The sequence below is a fragment of the Aedes albopictus genome, chromosome 2, assembly GCF_035046485.1.
Source record: "Aedes albopictus strain Foshan chromosome 2, AalbF5, whole genome shotgun sequence".
In the NCBI taxonomy this organism is placed as follows: domain Eukaryota; kingdom Metazoa; phylum Arthropoda; class Insecta; order Diptera; family Culicidae; genus Aedes; species Aedes albopictus.
The window spans coordinates 490,136,180-490,158,233 of NC_085137.1; the positions used below are offsets into that span (position 1 = coordinate 490,136,180).

A 22,054-nucleotide genomic window follows, 5' to 3' on the forward strand; every position below is an offset into this window, starting at 1 on the left:
TAATAACTGTGGTAGTTCTCAAATAACACTAAGCTGAAGAGAGGCAGCCCTAGTTCCATTGGGAACGTAGAGTCACAAATAAGAAGTAGAAGAAAAAAGCGTTTTCTTTAGAAACTTACTTTGATTTTTTTTGTATTTCAATTATTATTAACGAGCTTTCCAATCCGGGGCTCGTTCATGTCAGGACCTACGGTTTCACTTTACTTTACTTAAGGGATAACTAACATTTTGTTAATTTATCGGATTTTTTAAGTTGATATGCTGATCAATTAATGCCAACCAGCATATCGAACGATCAGAAATTAAAGACAGAACCTTTAAACTTCGAGACAATTGTACAACAAAGCGTAACGCGACAACATCGCAAAAATGTCAAATTTTGATTTTTCAACCAGAAATTCCCAACCTTCTGGAAACACTTGTTAAAATGTTAAGTACTCGACGATAAATTTAAGCAATTATCTTTTTGCTGTGTATGAAAATCGACAACCTATGGAAGCATGAAGTTCAAAAACTATGGTGTAGAAGTGCAAATAATGCCTCCATAATTTGATTTTATTTTCAGAGACACTAAACAATAATTACATACATACAAGAATATTAGACTTCCATTACCGGGTTTGATATTTTGTTCGTTTTTTGTTTATTTTTTTGTGTGCAAGTGTATTTTGATAAATAAACGCCTTCGGAAAAAGATGTTTCAATTATATCACGCTCCAATATATCACGCGAATTTTTTTTTCATTCGTGATATAATCGAAAAAGTACTGTATATGGCATCCCTGCTCAGAAGTAAATTTTGTACCGACTTTTCGAACCCCCTAAGCAGAATACCCTCTTCGAATAAGTGTAATCAGTTTTGAATTCCGCCCTCATTTGCTTATCATTTGAAGGATACGCGTATTTCGACTATCACTTGTAATCTTCCTCAGTGTCAGTTATCCACTACTACTGAGGAAGATTACAAGTGGTTGACGAAATTTGCGTATCTGACAAAGGATAAGCAAAAGAGGGTGGAATAAAAAGGTATAAAACTGATCACACTCATTCTTAGTTCACAGTAAAAATGAGTTTTTGCTACATTTTTGTAGACACAATGTTCTTCCTTCGGATGATTATTCGTAAAGCGAATTTAATCATGAAGGAATCTAGATAACCGTGCTAGGAGTAGGGCTTCTAAATCTAGCATATATTTCATGTGGTCCCGGATGAATCTGGAAATTGAAATCCATCTAGATACTCCGCTACAAGGATATGTTCCAGACTTCCGTTGGTTTTTTTTATAAATACCTCTTGGAATGCCTTCCAGGATTTTATTCCACGCCATTCCTATTTAATCTTCCAGGATTCCTGAATGCCGGGATTCCTTTCGGTCTTGGGACTTCCCGGAAAGTATTTCCCCCAGAAATGCTACAGGAGTTATTCTTTTGATTTTACTAGAGCTCCTATAAGGATTTCTGAAGCTGAGATTCACCTGGGATACTTCTTGAAGATTCTTGGGGAGTTTCTTCCGAAATTTCACCACAGATTTCTCTCGGAGTTTTTCCCGGAACTTCTCTCAGAGATTTTTTTTGGTGTTTGCCGTGGGATGTCTTTTAGAGTTTTTTCTGAATCTACTCTGGACTTTCGTCTTTTTCTGAAGTGTCTTCTGGGATTTTTGCAGGAGCTATTGCTGATCTTTCTCATGAAGTTCTTCTCGTGATTTCAGAATATTTTCCAAACTTTTCCTCAAAGTCGTTTATCGGATGTCTGGCTGTGATTGCGTTTTTTTACAAATTTTCTGGGGATTATTCCCCCGCGATTTCGGATTACTTTTTGGGATTTCTTTATTAGTTGCTTCTGGAGCTCTTGCAGGGATTTTCCGAAAGTAATAATTTGGAATTTCTCCTGGGATAGTTTAAGAAATTTGTTATAGGATATTCCCGGAGAAATATCGGTAAGTGTCCAGGTAAAATCTGGCGAGAAACTCTTTAAGACTTATTGGAAAAATCTCGAGATTCTTAGAAAAAAGGAAACAAGTTTTGCGGGAGTAATCCCGAGAAAAAAAAGCTCTGAAATTCTTCGAGAGAAATCTCGGGAGGAACTACGGACGAAATCCCGCGAGGAAATCCAAGACAAATGTCGGAAAACTCTCTGGTAGGAATCGCTGGAGTAGCTTCTACGAAAATCTCGTAAACATTCTAAGAAAAACAGCTGGAATGCTATCTCGAAAAACCTGCATTTCCTGAATGTACATCGAATAAATTTTGAAAGGATCTTCTAGAGAAATCTAGCGAGGAACTTTGGAAGCATATCGGGAAAACCTCTAGAAAGAACTTCAGTAAAGACCCCGTAAAAAACTCCTGCAGAAATCCTGGGACAACCTCTAATAGAGATTCCGAAAATAACTCTTAGAAATCTCCAAAGAACGCCGAAAAAATCTTGGAAGGATCTATTTATGAAAGAAGAAAAGGTAAAAATGTCTCTGGATGTTCGAATGAGTGTAATCAGTTTTGTACATTTTAATTTCGCCCTGTAAAGGTGCAAAATTGATTACACTCATTCGAAGATGGTAAAGCCTGTATCCGCAATAATCGGGACACAGAAGCACGGCTGTAGCTCTGTAATAAATCGGTAAAATTGGCCAAATAATTGACTGAGAACTCTTTTATGTATGTTTATTATTTGTGCAAAATTTCTTAAAAATCGATGCATTACTTTCAACTGTGGATGAAAAACAAACAGACGTGGTTTTAAGCATTTTGTACACTCACGACCAATTTTCATTCGCATAATAGATAGTTCTTTCCCGCTACCGTTCAAAGTTCTGTGATGATAATTTTGAAATTTCGTTAGTAGTTATGATACTTGGAGAGACATTTTCTTGCAAAATTTCAACAACTTTGAACAATTGATTTGAAAGTTACTGGTGTTGATAGGGGTGAGTGTTAGTGAAAATTTTTTGTGTTTTTCGTGTGCGATGTTTGTATAATCATAACTTTTGAATTTCCCTGTCAATTTTCATGAAATTTTCACAGAAGGTAGTTGATCAAGTGTATAGTATGCCTTCAAAATTTGATGATTATTGGTATAGCACTTTCAATAGTACAATGGAAAAAATGAAGGGTACTGACTAATTGCTGTTCGAGGGGCTAAAATCACGTTCAATCCCAATACATGTTTCGACTATAAAATAGCTGATAGTGCATCGATTTTTTTTTGAAATTTTGCCTATGCAACAAATGTAGATTGAGAGGTTTGTGTTCAAAATTTCAGCCATTTCCATTGCCAAATTCGATAGTTACAGCGCTGACAAGCAAAACTAGGAGCTGTACAAAATTCGATGACGCACATTCTACTCTTTCATTGCTACAACAATAAGTACTGCACCGATTCACATGAAATTTTGTAGGTGAAATGAACACATCTGAAGATGTTATTAGGTCAAATTTGAACAATTTTAATGTTTCTATTGCAGAGTTACAGCTGTATTTATGTTTCCCGATTATTGCGGATACAGGCTTTATTCTGCTTAGAAGGTTTGAAAAGTCCAGACCCCTCTGGATGAAAACTGGAAGAACTGGAGAAAGCCAGAATAAACACTCACAAACTTTATGAAAGAAACTCTTCTGTAAAAATAATCGCGTTACAGTGTGCATACAAATTCGCATAAAAGCATCGTTGGCATAATGCGATTTGATGCGATGTACATCGCAATAGTGCACACTGTAAATCGCATAAGCTGTTGCTTAAAGTCATTCAGTGCCCTTATATCGCCTCCACTTTTGTATTCATAAGGCACTTTTGCTGCATCTTATGCGATGTAACTTAATCGTATAAAAGTACGCATAACACGGTCATAGCCTTAATTATACGTGCAAATTAGTTGTCTGGACGCCAAACTACAATATTACTGGAAATTTTGCCTGAGGTTTTATATGAATTTTAACTGACATTCTTTTGACCTTGAAGTCATGAATTTCTTTTTGAACTTCACTGAGAACAAGGTATGACAAACACTCCATAAGGAATCCTTTTTAACATAAGTCAATAATGTCTTCAAAGTATTTCTGTTGTCTCATATGATGTCTTTGAAGCCTTGACCATAGACCTCACCACGATTCTTCTACTCCCACAGCAAACAGTCAAATTACGCTTATATGGCATTCTCACTCACCTCCATCAGAAAGGAAAACTTCGGTCCAGCCTGGAACATAATTTCTCGCCCTCCATTGGCCGCCACATCCATATTGATAAACGCCCGGACGCGATCCCACCACGGATGCAGGATGAATGCGTGTGCTCCCTGCAGGCCGTTTTCCTCAAACCCGTTGAATACAAACACAATTCCATGCTGATACGCAGTATCGTCCTTGGTCAGCTGCCTTAAAATTTCCAGCATCACTACAGTCATCGTACCGTCATCGCCGGCGCCCGGACTTTGCGGAACGCTATCGAAGTGCGAACTCAACATCAGATAGTTCTCCGGTTCGGGAACTCCTGCTGGTGTGATCTTGACCAGAACGTTCTGAACCCCTTGGTAGACGCTGGTCATTGGATACGTAACGTAGTCGAAGAATGCACTACCGTCCTGCTGCTGAATCTGAACCTCGAACCGATGAACCGGGTTTGCGTTGGCTACAATGTCGTTAACCGTTCTATGCAGGAACTCCACGGTGAACACTTCGTTGTTCGGGCTACCACCCACTCGAGGCCCATTGCTGGTTAGTGTCGCCAGGTTCTCCTTGGCTACCTGAGAAATGAACCGACCTGGATTACTCGCTTCATCGCTGGTTGTCAAACCCGTCGGCAGCGATATCCAGTTCAAATAAACCAGAAAATAGATCCCAACGATGAAGGCCGTCAAAAGGAACCCCCACACTACGGATATTGTTTGACCATAGTTGATGTCTCTCTCGCCGGAAGAATCCCTGCAAAATTCCAATTACAATCGAATTACACCATCAGTTCAAAATTATAACACACTTCGTACTTACTCCTTGAGCCGCAGCTTATCCCGATAAGACTTGAACATATCGTTCGATGGCTGTTTACACGACTGTTGATTGGCAACTTCTGAGCGGCGACTTAAAATATTCGGCAATCGGATTGCGTGCCTCCCACCAGCCCAGTATCTTATCGCTTGCCCCGCTGGCTGTAATAAAAAATATTAAATTTAATTTTATCTTCCGAGCCGACCCGCACGGTCCCACAACACAACGCTCGGTGGGGCACAAGAACTTTGTCCCCACAACAGCCTGCATCCGCGCGACGACTAATTGGCACGCCGAGCGAGTGCCTTAATCCCGGGGTATTAATTTCTAATTCAAGACTTTCCCGCTCGGGCCGTGATTGAGGTTGTGGCGTGCCACACTTGAGAGGTCTACGTACTTAGGTGCTGCGGTGCAAAGAGGAAACGTAAAAAAGCGCAGATAAACTTTGCCCCGCGCCAGCAGTACGTCACTTGCGATGCCCGAATTTGGACTAAAAAAAGCTTATTAATTAAAAAGTTTTTCGCGGGTTTTACCAGCATAAAGTGGAATTTTATGAAAAAAATCCTTTGCCATTCCAACATTACTTTATTGTTGCATTCTAGTGTCTAGTAACAAGTGAGAATCTGACCTTTGGGGCATTAGGGTGAGTTTTTTCAGACTCTAGTTTAATTTAAAAACACTTCACTAATACTTTACTTTTGCAAAAGAAAATAAAAAATGAATAACTCTTTTAAAGAAAAACTAGAAAGGACGAGCAAATTCCTTTTAATTCTACTACTGTGCTTATCTTCGGACAGATAGGCCTATTTCGTCTGTGACTTACAGACTTCTTCAGTGTCAAGTGCTCGACTGAAGAAAACCTCGCATTCGTTGTGGTATTTATACTAGGAGTGTATGTGTAGGTACGTGTGTGGGTAAAAGTGTAGGTATAAAAATGTAGGTACAAAATTGTAGGTACATATTTGTAAAAAAGGGGGTGTATCTGCCTGTTAGAAAACAGGGTGTCAATAAGATACCTAAAGCTAGGAAAATTCCTACCGATTTGGTAGGTAGTCAATTGGTGTTTGTTGTGTTATTTTTTCCTGCCGATTTGGTAGGTAGTCAATTTGTGTTTTGTGTATTGTGTAATGTTTTGTGTGTGTTAGGTAAAAATTTAAACAGCCACGTGTACCCATTGCCTTGATCCTTGTTAAGTAGTTTTTTATTGTTTTGTTTGTAAATTTCTAAACACACACAAAACATTACACAATACACAAAACACAAATTGACTACCTACCAAATCGGCAGGAAAAAATAACACAACAAACACCAATTGACTACCTACCAAATCGGTAGGAATTTTCCTAGCTTTAGGTATCTTATTGACACCCTGTTTTCTAACAGGCAGATACACCCCCTTTTTTACAAATATGTACCTACAATTTTGTACCTACATTTTTATACCTACACTTTTACCCACACACGTACCTACACATACACTCCTAGTATAAATACCACAACGAATGCGAGGTTTTCTTCAGTCGAGCACTTGACACTGAAGAAGTCTGTAAGTCACAGACGAAATAGGCCTATCTGTCCGAAGATAAGCACAGTAGTAGAATTAAAAGGAATTTGCTCGTCCTTTCTAGTTTTTCTTTAAAAGAGTTATTCATTTTTTATTTTCTTTTGCAAAAGTAAAGTATTAGTGAAGTGTTTTTAAATTAAACTAGAGTCTGAAGTAACAAGTTCTACTAAAAGCTCTAAAGTAATAGTAAAGTGAAGATGGCAACCAAGCCAAAGTCAGAGCCGAATAAGTTCATCGAGTTGAAGAAGACCATCGCAGGATTACACAAGGATATCGCGTTTCTCAAGAAGTGTATAGAGTACAGGCTTACTCCCGTAAGTCACAAGGTAAAAGTTAAAACAGCCACAAACCCCAACATAGTAAAGACACTTGAACAAACACTCATCAAAGAAAGCATCAAAAAACTACACAGCAAGATCAACATGAAAACTTTGGAATGTTATTCTCTCCATTTAAAGTTAGCGAAAGATTATCCTGAATCTTTCCCTAATTTTCTAACAAAAGTAAAAGTTGCAGAATTTTGTGAATCAGAAAGAAAAAGGAAATTACTAGATAAAAAACTTAAAGCATTAAAGATGCAAAATCCGAAGTTTACATGTTCTTCTACACAACCACAAAACACAACACAAGAACTAACTGGGTTAGTGGTCAATCGCTCTTCCGAACAGTTTACGGAAGAACAGTTGACCCTTCTCAACAAAGGTCTTAACTACGCAGTACACTCTAAACCAGATTCAACACAAACCATAATCGACATTGAAACAGCTATCAACACGAACAATTTACAGACACCACAGATTCAAGAAATCAGAACACAAACAGCTAACACTATTCAAAACACACAACAAAACAAATTGAACAAAGAACACCTGAAAGAACAACGAATAATCAAAGAACTTAACCAGAAACCAGTTTTCTATCTGAAAGCTGACAAAGGAAACAAAACAGTAATCATGAACAAAGAGAACTATGATGAAATAATGAATAACAAGATTCAAAATGGACCTTACCGAAAACAACGTACTGATCCTCTTCCAGGATTAGTAAGACGTGTTGACAAAACTCTCAAAGAGTCTACACCAGTTTTAGGAAGCGTCATTAAAAGCCTGAAAGAATCTAACCCTTCATTGCCAAGAATAAAAGGACTTCCCAAAGTTCATAAACCTGGAAATGAAATGCGTGAGATTGTTTCAGCCATTGGTTCACCTACACACAAAATTGCCAAATATTTAGTACAAGAATTCCAAAACATGCCTAAAAAATTTCACAGTAGATCTGTCAAGAATTCCGAACAATTCACAGAACTAGTACAGAATTTATCCGTTAACGACGATGAAATTTTAGTTTCATTCGACGTTAAATCACTATTTCCAAGCATTCCAGTTAAAGAGGCCATTAACCTACTAGAAGATTGGCTTCTGAACCAATATGAAGATTCAAATTCAGATTGGATTAAGAAAGTTCGTACATACATCAAATTAACCAAACTTTGTATGGAAGAAAATTATTTTTCGTTCAGAAATGAAACCTACAAACAACTTAATGGTGCCCCCATGGGCAATCCACTTTCTCCATTTTTAAGTGAAATTTTTATGGCAAATTTGGAAAAAACGCTTAGAAAACAACAAACAGCTTCCTGAAGTCTGGTGGAGATACGTTGACGACGTGTTTAGCATTGTTAAGAAACATCTTTTACCTGAAATCTTGAACAATATCAATAATGCACACAAAAACATCGAATTCACTTGTGAAATTGAACAGAACAACCAACTACCATTTTTGGACATACTCATCGTAAAACAAGAATCAACACTTTCCTTCGAAATTTACAGAAAACCGACACACACTCAACGCACTATTCCAAATTCATCAAATCACTCACATCAACACAAAATTGCATCCTTCAATCACATGATACACCGAATGCAGACACTTCCACTTAGTGAAACAGGAAAAACGAAAGAACTTAATTACATTTTCGAAACAGCACAGTTGAACGGTTACACAAAACAAACAATACAACAGATCATCAACAAAAAGACACAACAACAATACAGACGTTCTTTGACTACACTGACACGGACAGAACCTACACTTAAACGGATAACTGTGAAATACAACAATGACACCAAAAAACTCCGACCAATTCTCAGAAAGTTTGGTTTTGAATTAGTTTTCACAAGCGAAGCTAACCAACTTCAAACTCTCTTAGGATCTACGAAAGACCCGTTGGACAACTTAACAAAATCTGGTGTTTACAAAGTAACATGTAATCACTGTGACAAAATATACATAGGACAAACAAAACGCACACTCAACACACGATTCAAAGAACACATAACGGAAGTATCAAAAGCACACAAAGACACAGACAAGGGACTCATTCATCATTTTAAATCTAAAGTTGCTGAACATATTTTCAATGAAGGACATTTTATGAATACTTCAAATATTAAACTCTTACGACACATTACAAACCCATGGAAACTTGATGTTGCAGAAAGTTTAGAAATTTACAAACAAAACAATAAAAAACTACTTAACAAGGATCAAGGCAATGGGTACACGTGGCTGTTTAAATTTTTACCTAACACACACAAAACATTACACAATACACAAAACACAAATTGACTACCTACCAAATCGGCAGGAAAAAATAACACAACAAACACCAATTGACTACCTACCAAATCGGTAGGAATTTTCCTAGCTTTAGGTATCTTATTGACACCCTGTTTTCTAACAGGCAGATACACCCCCTTTTTTACAAATATGTACCTACAATTTTGTACCTACATTTTTATACCTACACTTTTACCCACACACGTACCTACACATACACTCCTAGTATAAATACCACAACGAATGCGAGGTTTTCTTCAGTCGAGCACTTGACACTGAAGAAGTCTGTAAGTCACAGACGAAATAGGCCTATCTGTCCGAAGATAAGCACAGTAGTAGAATTAAAAGGAATTTGCTCGTCCTTTCTAGTTTTTCTTTAAAAGAGTTATTCATTTTTTATTTTCTTTTGCAAAAGTAAAGTATTAGTGAAGTGTTTTTAAATTAAACTAGAGTCTGAAGTAACAAGTTCTACTAAAAGCTCTAAAGTAATAGTAAAATTAGGGTGAGGCCTGATTTCATATTTCGAAGGTGAAGGTCTTGCAAGATCTTTCGTGTATCGATTTTTGCCTTCTATAATTGCACACCAGTCATTACAATCACTTTCTAAGTACCGTAAACCAGGGTCAAATTAATCTCCGGGTCGAAATTGATCAGGCGTTTATCCGTCAGATTAAGCGGATACAGGGGATACTCAAAATAACTGAGACAGGTAAAATTTTCACTTTTCAAAAACTGTTCAACTCGCTGTAACTTTTCGAAAAGGGCATCAAATATTCTCAAATTTTTACTGTAAGTTCATCAACTAGTTGTGTATCAGTGGTCATCATTTGAAAAAGATCGGGCATTTTTACACAAAGTTATAAAGGTTCTAAAAAAAGGTATAGCCAACTTTGAGCTGTTATATCTCCGGATTCAATGATCCGAATGCAATGAAATTTTGATCATTTATGACTTATATAATGAGCTATTAAAAACATTTGACTAAACTTGAAATTCTTCACATGAAAGAAAATTATTTCGATTAGTTTATTTTTCTAATATAACACCAATTTATCTAAAACTTCATCATCGTTTCAAAATTCGAGAAAGTAATTATATTTCATTTAAGTTCCTTCTAATTGAATTGAATATATTCATGTTTCAAAGGAAAGCAACCAAATAGCCGACATTAAATTGAAAAAGTAATGGGATGCATATGAAAAATAGATAAATTTACTGAAAAAACATGGAATAAATGAAATCGCCATAACTTTTTTTCTTATTATTAATTTCAAATTAAGTCAACTGTTTTTCAAAGTTCATTATGTGAGTCATAAATGATCAAAATTTCATTGCATTCGGTTCATTGAATCTGGAGATATTACAGCTAAAAAATGGCTATCGATTAATTATACCTTTTTCTAGAATCTTTATTACTTCGTGTAGAATGGATCGATCTTTTCCAAATTTTGACCACTGATACACAACTAGTTGATGAACTTACAGTAAAAATTTGAGAACATTTGGTGCCCTTTTTGAAAACCTACAGCGAGTTGAACAGTTTTTGAAAAGTGAAAATTTTACCTGTCCCAGTTATTTTTTAGTATCCCCTGTACTTCCTTTGGAATCAGATACTAAATGATATTTGTGAGGAAACTATTTGAAATATGCTTTGTCTAATGGAAAATCGTCTGATCAATTTCGACCGGAAGATCAATTAGACCGCGGTTTACGGTATCAGTTTTGGTAATATTAGTCACAGGTCCGGATTTCCGAAGGGTGGTACCCGGGGCCACACCCGGATAAAAACTAACCATAGGGTATTTGGTGAAAACCATTCCTGTAACATACAGTGTACCAGCTACAATATAGTGTATTGTAATGGAATGGTTCGCTAAAAGCTTTACACATTGGTAGCTATTATACATTTACATCCGATCTTTATGTAACAATATATTATACTGTTTTTCTTACGTTTGAACCATTCACTATTCCGAAACAATCTTTTTCCGTGCATTTTTAATTTTTATTCAGTTTATGATTTTTTCCCTGCTTTATTTTGTAGATGTCCGTGACATTTTTGTTGCAAAGGAAATGAAAGAGAAAAAAGTGAATAAGTTGAAACATCTATTTAAAGTCAATAATATGTTTAAATAAAGTGGTAAACCAGGTGTCCTAAGGACTGCATATCCAAGAGATATGGTGGGCTAGGTATGTAGAGTGCGATGGGAGGAATACGAATGTAGGTCAACCCGGAAAGACGCAGGCCAGATTACCGTAAATCAGTGGATGAGTTCAACACTATTCTTTCTCTTCTTCTCTCATGTGAAATTGCCTTGTACAACAACCGAATTAAATGCGATTTATCTTTGACATTTTTAACATAAGGACTGGACTGGACACTGAAACGACTTCTGAAATAAGTCGTCTTCGCTTTTTAACCTAACTTATAGTTGAATCGAACTTGACAGTTTTCTCATGAGTTGTTATGTACACATTTCATAGTTCAGTCAAATTGGAGCCTTAATATTGCAATAATGGTTAAGCACGCTGTAATGATACTTATGTACCTCGTCACCCACTTCATGCAACTACATTAGTGGTCTAATAACACTTAGCGCGCTAGGCATAGTTCCATCATGCCGCTCAAAGTGTTGCCACAAATAATGCTTAGTTTGCAAAACCCGGTTATCTGGCTGGTGGGACATGGGAGCTTAAGCTTCAACTGTTAATGCAATCAGAGGCTACTCAGACTTAGACGAGTTTAGGTTAGTTTGGCTAGAACTGCCATTATCGAAGGAACATGACGAGATAATATGACATTATATGGTTTATCTAATGTAAAACAATACAACATAACAAAAGAGAACCATTCCAAAACCATGATTAAATTTATAACCAGTAGTGAAATTACAATTAAAAACAATATATTTACGGTACATTTTATTGTTTGAAACCATACGTGTACCATAAAATGTACGGTATATTAAAGCCCACATATCAGTATTTCGAACAATTCATTTACAATAAAATGTATGGTTTTGTAAAAAAATATATATGGAGAAAAATATTTTTTTATATTGTTACGATACTTAACAACCCGTATAGTATATTGTAAAAATCTCATTGACAATTCACTGTATGGTGTCTAACATTACATCTTATTGTTTTTGTATTTTTTATTTTTACAGTGGTGTTTATTGTAACAATATGGTTCTAAATAGTACTGTTACAATACAACATTCGGTTTTTCTACTGTATTTTTTATTCGGGCAGTGTTGTGGGGGCCCTTTATATAGAGAATACATTTTTGTGGAAAGCATTAAAACAATACGAATCATTTTTACAAATATGTTAATTTTGATGTGGAAGAATTTGAATGTAGAACAATGAGCTGAGCTAGGAAAATGTTAATATCTAATAAATGCATTACAAGTTTGAAATTCTTGCGTAAAAACAATGATATATAAAGTAAAAAAATGCTTTTCAAGAGCGTATTTGCGTTATTAGCTTCCAGATATAGTAGAAACTCATGCCAGAGTGTAGAAAAACATAAAAATATAACAAAACATTTCAAGATAGAAAGAATGAAAAATTGTGGCACAATGGGAGAATGAGAAATCCAAATCATCTAAATGTTTTTGAGAAATCCAAAACATCTAAAAAAAAAATAGCTAGTTGATCACCATAAAAAATGAACATTTAACAAAAACGCGTTCTAACGTGACTGCCAGGGGAGGTACTGGTCATCACTAAAAAAAATCTAATAGAAAATGTTGAAGAATGGTTAGAGAGATCGCATTACAAATTCGTGATCAAATTTTTTACTTAATTTCCCATGAAACTTGTTGAAAAATTTTAGCGGGAAACCCAGACAAATTGTTAGCCAATATCCCCACAAATTTCTTCTAAAATTTTCTAAATTTTATTATGTTATTAGTTAACCATATATTCATCCTTATTTCATTGACCCTCCAGAATGCGCACCGTTGTAAAAAGTGCCTCCACTTTAACATCGTAATCAACAACTGACAGAGAAAACTGCACAACTCATATGAACTCTATCCGCACTTTTTTCACAAAAAAAAACGTTTTAAATTCACACAAAATCTCAAAAACATTCCACATTGAACTGAAACACTTACACATTTTTCGACGTTTTGTGCCTTTGACGTTTTGACATTCGACGTTTTGTCACCCATCCATCCTATACAATCACTGATTGATTGGGTTTTCAGCATATCTCTCTACTTAAAGAAATCGGGCTGAACCTCTTCAAAACAATCTGCTCTAAATTCATGCTAGATTTCCTCTACAAAGATGTTCTAACAGTTTTGGTATTCTCTGAATTGAGTAAGCCGTAAGCTGTCTAAATAAAAATCCCAAATTTCGGAAAACAAAACCTCTAATTCTTCCAAAAACTACATAGAAATTTCTTCAAAATGATTTCAAAAGCTTTGAAAAAAAACAAATTTAGCATTATAAAGTTCCTGCAATTTATAGAATTTTGGAGTTCCTTTAGAATTTCAGAGTTTCCGGTATTTTTTCTTTAGTTTTGGAGGCAAAATTTAAAATTTCATAAATAGCTGAACAAACAGTTGCAGTGGAAATCACGACATATCACATACATCTTGCCAGTAGACAGTAATTTCAAGTTCTTGTGAGAAAAATCAAATCAAAGCAGAATTTCTTACACTACTTTTTTTTCTCGCTTCATTTTTTTTTCGTGAGGTGAATTTTTGTGGGGGCCCGGGGCCCTGGCATAGGACACTTCTGGCAAAGCTGAAGAAAAATGTGGTTGGAAAGTGACCTCAAGTAACAGCTTATTCAGCTAAATTTTAAAAAAATCAGCAGTGTGGCAGCTTTTCACTCTCCTAAACAAATACGAGAAAGATAAGGATAGCAGAGCGGGACTTGCTCCGTCCTACATTCAGCTTTTTCTCGTGTTCATCCAAGAGAATGAGTGCGTCAAAAAAAAAGCTCCTCCCAAAACTTTCTGCTGTGATTGCTTCTGGGATTTCTCCAAGGATTACCTGTTATGCATACAGCAGGAAACATTAAAACCGCATCAACTGATATGGAACCAAAGCCCTAGAAAAACTTTGCGAATAGTTAAAAATAATGTTGCGAGATTCGTAGATAGGAGTAACAAGAGAGAACAGGTTGATTTGACTAAAGCCTGCGCACTTTAGAATCGGTACACTTTTAACCGGCTGCAGAACAAAAACGGTTTGACCTAGAAAAAAATGTTGTAAGAAGCAAATGAAGCTTATTTATTGCATTTTGTAGGAAAAATATAAAAAATGCAGTTTTCATTTCTTTAGGATATAATTTTGATTTGATTGTGAAATTCAGGCCATTTTATTCTGCACAAACACATAACCGTCAACATTTGCAAATTTTACAGCTTAGGAGCTAGTATTTCCACACGAAACAAAATCATCTTCATAAAAGATATGCTCAAAACAAGTTACGACATTAAACTCTTGACAAATATGGTTCACAAGACCATAATAAACGTATAGCCTTATTGTCCATTCACGCTATATTCAGAGCATAATTTTACTCAAAGTAATTTTTTATAAAAAAAAATATTTCCTGGGATCGTTTTTTGGATCTACAATTCCCTAATTCAAGTGGCCTAACATAATTCATATCGAAACCTAGACTAGTTTTGCAATTACAGTTGACTCTCTACATCTCAATATTGAAGGGACCATCGAGATAGGGAGAGATCGAACTCCAGATTTAATTTGTAATGCACACTAGATTGAAAAATCGTCCGTAACTAGGAAACACCGTCAACAAACAGATGTCACTTCGCCTTCCCAGAATGTTTTGCACCTAAGAAACGAGATCTAGTGACCTGTAAAAACGGGCATATCGACATATGGAGAGAAAATGTAGAACAAAATCGAACGAGATTGCATCGAGATAGAGAGATATCGAGATAGGGAGATATCGACATGGAGAAAGATAAAATGTATGCAGATTGAAGGGACCGACCAAACCATCGAGATAGGGAGAGATATCGAGATGTAGAACATCGACATGTGGAGAGTCGACTGTATTAGCAGTTTTCCCTCACAGTAGTCGGAAATTAACATAAGAACAATCCTCGACGATTTCTTTCTGGAGTTTTTCTGAACTTTTTCTCTGTTATATCTCATGGAGCTCTTTCCGTTTTTTAGAAATACCTTCAGGAGTTCTTTCAGAAATTCTTCTAGAACTAGCTGACCCTACGTGGCTAGCCACGTTTTCTCAATTCCGAAAATTATCCTAATGGCTTAAAGTGTTTGATATGCGTTTTAAGTTTATCTTCAACCTTATTAAGAAACGATTTTTATTCCTCTGAACTGTTCTAGAATATCCTACTACCTTCTTTGTCTTTTTTTGGCAGGTTCGTCCAAATTCAAACAGAAAATTTTTAAATACGCTATTATTCGTGGTAAATATTCGAACATGTTATTGGTTTGATTCTTACAAAGAATGTGCGGGACTATTCGATTTCATCTTCTGATTCTCACAGGAATATTCCTACAATTTATTAGTATTCGTATTAGTGGCTTCCAAATATTCCATTATTTCTCAAATATGTTTGGTAATTGTATTATTATTCATCTAAGAATGTTTTAGAATATTCCAAAATCATGCGTATCTTCATCTTCTTTTCCCAGAAAAGTTCCAGAAATTTCATTAAATTCGAAAAAAAAAGTTCAAGAACATTCAGTTTATACCTATGCCTCTTTATTCCTTGAAAATATATTCTAGAATATTTTGTTTTCCTTGTTTTTAGAAAGTTTTGAAATTTCTTCTAATTGTGAAAAGAAATCATGTTCAATGCATTCTTCCGAAGAATGTTCAGAAACTTGTATTTCTTCTTCTCGGTAAGCTCCAGAAGTTTTTTGTTATCCAAGCAGAGAACTTTCGAATATTCTATTTTGCTTGGAAACTTCTCGATCATTTGTAAAAAAAATCTCGAGCACTCATGGAAAGTTCTGGAGAAGTTTAAAAACCTCATTTTCTTTCATATTTTTATTTGCTTATTCTTCTCCTTATTCTTTTTTCTGTAGTTCATACAATGCTATTCCCACCATTCCACCATACGTAAAATATTTCAGTGAAACTTTGCTAGCGTGGCGGGAGGACAGATATGCAACTCCGGGTTTTATTTCATGTAGCCCTATTTTGATGCACCTGTTTTCGATCTTCTTAACATAAATTGATAAAAAAAATATCCATCAAGGAGATTCTTGAAACTTCTAGGATGCTTCTCCTCAGAAGCCAGTGTATCAAGAAATATGTGAAACATTTCACGCAGCATTGGACTCATCAGAAGCGCCAGAATTTCTACTATCATGTATCTACTTTTTGACTGTAGACGACTGTTGCATATTTTTTGTCCATTGAATGGAATAATGTTCTAGAAATGAAAAACGCCTGAAAGTATACTTCCAAGTACAGACCTCGAAAATTTAAGAAGTTTAATTCTCCAGAACATTCCAAAACGGTATTCTTTTTTTTTTTTTTGAAACTTTCAGTAACTTCCAGATAGTTCTCGGAAGTTTTAAGTATTTTGATGCTCCAGAACATGCCAGGATGTTCTTCTTCTTATTATTATATCTGAAGAGTCCAATAACTTCAAGAAAGTTCTCGAAATTTTTAGAAGTTTGATATAGCTATGGTGAAACGTTTCAATGAAACATTTCAAAGCGTTACGGACAGACAGACAGACAACGCTGGGATTTTATATTTATGATTCCTACAGATTTTTTTCGTGGAGGAACTCCAGGAAAAAACTAAGGAAAAACTTCTTGATGAATTCACGAAGAAATTTTGGAAGGAATTCTGTCATTTTAATTCATTTAATTCCAGAAAAATCACCAGGAGAAATCTATGAAGGAACACTTCGAGGAATTTGAGAAAATAATTCTTCTCATAAAAACTTCTGGAAAATTTCTAGATAAGTCTCTAGGAGAAATGATTCCTTCATTACATGCTTGTTTGGCGATACAGATGCAATACAATCAATCAATGCTGTCATAGAAATTTTCGAAATTCTCTTCAGAACTTTCGTTTCGTAAATGTATGAAGTTTTGACAAATCGCAAGGCAGGTACCAAAAGTAACCTAAAACTTTCCACTGTCCCAAAGGAATCAAAAGACCGAAACATCCCGGAATGTAACTAAGCTAAAAGAAATAAGATTTGTTATATGTTAGTTATGATGTGATCTCAAGAAGGTCATGCTTTTTTTCAGCTAAGGATTGGAATCACTCTAGTCTTGAAAAGTTAAGAAAATAGGACAGATCGGTGAAGTACTAGATTTGTAGTATTGAGCTGAATTTTAGTATGGTGAAAAGGTCGATTCTCCGTTTCTGCAATTAAATTGTGCAAAAAGCGTGGGTATTATGATTCCTTGCCCAATTTGATGCTGTTTGAGCAAAAGTTTGGGCAACAATGTTGTTGCTTTCTCCATTTCTTGCAACATAAACAACACAGTTATCCGAATTTTTGCTCAAGCAGCATCAAATTAGGTAAGGATTCATAACACCCACGCTTTTTGTACCATTTCATTGCAAAAACAGAGAACTGACCTTCTCACCATACTAAAATAGGACGCAATCAGTGAAGTACTAGATTGAAAGTAGTGAGCTGGATTTTTGTATGGTGAGATGATCAGTTCTCCATTTCTGCAATGAAATGGTGCAAACAGCGTGGGTTATATGGTTTCTTGCCTAATTTGATGCTGTTTGAGCAAAACTTTGGGTAACTGTGTTGTTGAAATTGCAAGAAATAAATAATACAATCACAGTTACCCAAACTTTTGCTCAAATAGCATCAAATTAGTCAAGAAATCATATAACCCACGCTGTTTGGACCATTTCATTACAGAAATGGAGAACTGATCATCTCACCATACAAAAATCCAGCTCACTACTTTCAATCTAGTACTTCACTGATTGCTTCCTATTCAGCTCATTACTACAAATCTAGTGCTACACCAAACGTGCCCCAATGCGTTTTTAAGTTTATCTTATAAAATAAACCTTTTTTTTTGTAATAGGTAACAAAGGCCAGTAACTGAATACAGAAATAAGATAAAAGAATCCCACCCTAATCAGACGTGACCTACCAAACAGATTTTAAAAAGTCAAGTGGTAAATAGTTTTGTGTATCATTCCCGTCGTTTTTTTCTCTCTCTCTCGGGAAGTCTTAATCAAGCTTCGCTCCTGTACTGACTGTGATGTTAATATTGACTGCCGCAGCGCAGTGAAATAACGATGGGCGGCAGCCCAATGGCAGCAGATGGTGGATGGAAGTTCATTCCAAGAAATGCCGTTGGCCATGGGCGGGGTGTTAAGTGTTGTTAGTTGTTGTGTAAATTTACGCTAGTTCGTTGTAATTGGAGGAGTTCAAGCGGAAGTTTGACCGAACCGTCGAACTGCTTCTGCTGTAGCTGCTACTAGCTTCCAGTGTGCACTGCATTGGACGGGAAGTTGCACTGCAGTTTTCGATAAGGCTAGGTGCAACTTTAACGATTGATGATGATTGAATGTTGACGTTACTGTCGATGAAAGTGTGAAAAAGCTATGCAAGTTTTTGTTGAAACTATTTCGCATCATAGAAGAAATTTGAAGCGAAGCTTGTTTGAAAGTATTAAACTGCAGTGATCGATCTCTCTCCATTGATTTTCTGTTTGGTGTTTTAAGAAACATTGAATAAGTTTTCTAAATATTTGTAAGTAGAGAATTACAAATTCTCCTTCCTACAAGTTCTGAAGCAGAATTTGCAACTATTTATTCAATCGATGACAAAGATCGCCAGCTAAGAGTTGTGTGCTTGGCTGGTAGTACAGCCTGGACACTGTTATCCTTCTGACTTCAAGTAGATTAAAGTGATGCATCCCGAGTGTCTGTTCACCAGAGAGGTTCGGCTCAAACAGCGTCTGTTCTGGCATTCAGCGTCTGAATATGTAATGCTCCTCCATCGGAAGCTTTACTTGAGGTGGCAGCCCCATCACGGTGGATGAGGGCTTCACTCCCGACATACTTACAAAATGTGGGTTCTTTCTTTCGGAAGGGAAGTGAAAACGTGGGTCCCTAGCCTAGGGTTAAAAATCTCGTTAATACAGCAGAAAAAGTTCTTCCTGGAGTTTCTCGGAAATTCCTCTTGGAGCTCCATTGGAATTCCCCAATTAGTTTCTTCGGGACGTCTTCGGGGGGTTTTTTTTTTTTTTCAAGGAGTTCCTTGGCAATTTTTTTTCAGAAGTTTCTTAGGAATTCTTCCAGGACTTTCTCCAGGAGTTTCCCGCGAATTTCAGCAGAAACCTTGGGAATTTCCTCAGGAGTTCTTCGAGAATTCTTCCAGCAGTTCTAATAGAAGTTCCTTGTAGATTCTTCCATGAAATTTTTCCATAACTTCGCGGATTCCTTCAGGAGTTGCTCGATAATTTTCCTAGGAGATCCCGGTAGTTTTTTAGGACTTCAAAGGAAATTCATTCAGGATTTCCATGGGTAATTCTGCAGGAGTTTCCTGGGAATTTATCAAGGAGTTTCTCCAAGAGTTCCATATAAATCCATCAAGGTATTCTTCAGAAATTTCTCCAGGAGTTCCTCGGGCATACCTTAAGAAGTTCTACGAGAATTCCTTCAGGAGTTCCTCGAAAATTTCCCCAAGAGCTCCTAGGGAATTCCTCCAGGAGTTTCACGGGAATATCTTTAGGATTTCTTCTGAAATTCCGTGGAAAGGTCTCCAAGGCTTCCTTGGCAATCTCTCCTGGAGTTCCATGGCAATGCTCCCAGGAAATCCTTGGTAATGTTCCCAGGAAATCCTTGGCAACTGTTCCAGAAGTTCCTAGGAAATTGTTTCATAATTGCCTCTGGAATTCCTCTTCAAGATTTCCCTAGGAAGTTCCCTGGAAATTTCTCAAGGAGTTCCTCGGGAACACCTTCAGGAGTTCCTCGGGCGCTCCTTCAGGAGTTCCCTGGATTTCTTTTAGAAAATGCGTGGGAAGTTCTCCTCGAGTTACTTGTTACTTCTGCAGAAGTTCTACATGAACTTATTCGGATGCACCTCGGGAATATCTCCAGGAGTTCCTAAAAAAATCTTCCTGGAGAATTCTTGGAGGAATCTCCGAGAAACTCGTGAAGGAAATCCCGAGGAATTCTCAAGGTACTCCTGGAGGAATTCCCGACGAACTCCTGGAGGAATTCTCGAAAAACTCCTGGAAGAATTCTCGAGGAAATCCTGGAGGAATTCTCTTGTAACTCCTGGATGAAATCTCTTGTAATTCCTGGGGGAAATTCCTGTCTGTCTGTCTGTCTGTCTGTCTGTCTGTCTGTCTGTCTGTCTGTCTGTCTGTCTGTCTGTCTGTCTGTCTGTCTGTCTGTCTGTCTGTCTGTCTGTCTGTCTGTCTGTCTGTCTGTCTGTCTGTCTGTCTGTCTTTCCTATTTACTTACTTACCTATTTACTTTTTCGTTTTGAGAATTGATAAGACTATAATTTTGTTGATGCCGTCATGAATACCAGATGTCACTCACCTAACATAAAATAATGATTCAAAGTTGATAGTAAAAATTTAAATCGTTGTTCTATTCTAAGTACAATTTGTTATCCTAGCAAAACAACCTCCTTTGCAGCTACAAGAATACTCTTTTTCAAAACTTGTGTCGAGCACGCACTTACCACTTCAAAATACATTTAGCAATGAAGTCAAACTACGTCAACCCGCTAGCTATTACACCAAAACAAAACTCATGCAAATTTTATTGATCTCATCTTCCCGTTTTTGCGTGACTGTCTTTTTTTTCCAAAATGGAAAGGGAAAGAAATTCGGGAGGCAGCCAGTGGAATTCGGTCATGTTGTGATGACGGCTCCGTCATCAATTTAAGCTCTTCCAAGTCCCAGCATCGTACCATCCCCCACCCACTACTCGATAGAACCACTCTCTCCCGTCCTGGGTGGGAGTGCGTGAGTGAGTGTGTGTAGAAATAGCGGAGAAGGCCACGACAATCGGTGATAAATGGGCTAGAGTAGGCCATATGTTCGTCTCCCCCCGGCTAGGGTGCCATCAACAGCGGCCTTCTGTGGGACGGTGGACGGACATGTGCGATGCTGCTGAGGACGTAAACAGAGCGTCGGTTCCGTCGGTTCACGTGCTTCCTTGGATGCGGGAGATGAGAGAGTGATTCTCAGCGGTGAGCATGGGATCGAAGGGTGAAAGCTTACTGCGGTTTCCCGAATGTCGCTTTTGGGTTACGACCGAGTGTCGGTTGCTTTAAAAGGGCGACGATAAGGACGAAAAAGCTTCAGTCTTCGGAGGATTTTCATGCAGTGCGGTAGATCGCGAAGTGAAGTGAATACGTATTCTCAGGTTAACCTAGCGCGAGGGTGAAGAAGAGCGGCTGCGGAGTGGAGTGCGGAAGTTGTTCTTTCCTCTTACGGGAAGGGTGTGAGCGAGGCGAACGGAAGCGCTTCAAGTATCAATCCTTGGTAGTATTTATTTACCTTCAGTTGTTTAGTCGCGTGCTTTATTTTTCTGGATCACATCGGGAGGAAGGAGAGATTGGAAGTTCGTTCTGTAAGTGCCAGATAGATGAAGAAATCAAGTGGGGGATTATCAATCAAATCAAAGTAGTATCAAAAGAAGCCAACGAGTGTGATTCTTGAATATTTTAGGATTGCGTTATCCAGACTCGGAAGCGTGTGACTGTATAAGTGTATGTGATGGGGAATATGACCAGCCAGCGAGCCTAAGAGGACTCGACGGGGAACGGGACAATCATCGATCGAAAAAGCCTCCTTCAGGGAAAATCAGGCCACACAAACAGTGAGAAAACTGGAACGGGAACGCGAGGTCCAGAGAGGGGGAGAAAGGATAACGGGGTCCTACATTTCCTGCCTTCGTCGTAGTC

At 37.1% G+C, this 22,054-nt stretch overlaps 2 protein-coding genes across 6 annotated transcripts in view; one reads left to right on the top strand and one right to left on the bottom strand.

The window, feature by feature from the left end:
- Positions 1 to 22,054, bottom strand: part of LOC109423301 (endoplasmic reticulum metallopeptidase 1) — a 59,568-nt gene that overhangs the window by 3,089 nt on the left and 34,425 nt on the right. For 2 of the 3 annotated variants that reach the window (XM_062854209.1, XM_062854208.1), the window contains 2 exons: positions 4,977 to 5,134; positions 4,157 to 4,910 (listed from right to left, as the gene is read on the bottom strand). In XM_062854209.1, the coding sequence (XP_062710193.1) occupies positions 4,157 to 4,910; positions 4,977 to 5,014 (792 nt within the window). In that variant the 5' untranslated portion in view covers positions 5,015 to 5,134. Of the gene's footprint in view, positions 1 to 4,156; positions 4,911 to 4,976; positions 5,309 to 22,054 lie in introns of those variants that run through there. The other variant, XM_019698228.3, reaches the window with a different exon arrangement.
- Positions 21,402 to 22,054, top strand: part of LOC109423306 (uncharacterized) — a 764,938-nt gene continuing 764,285 nt past the window's right edge. The window contains exon 1 of one of the 3 annotated variants that reach the window (XM_029870594.2): positions 21,402 to 21,720. The gene's annotated coding sequence lies outside the window, so the exon portion shown is untranslated. The remainder of the gene's footprint in view (positions 21,721 to 22,054) is intronic. The other 2 variants (XM_062854204.1, XM_062854206.1) reach the window with 2 other exon arrangements.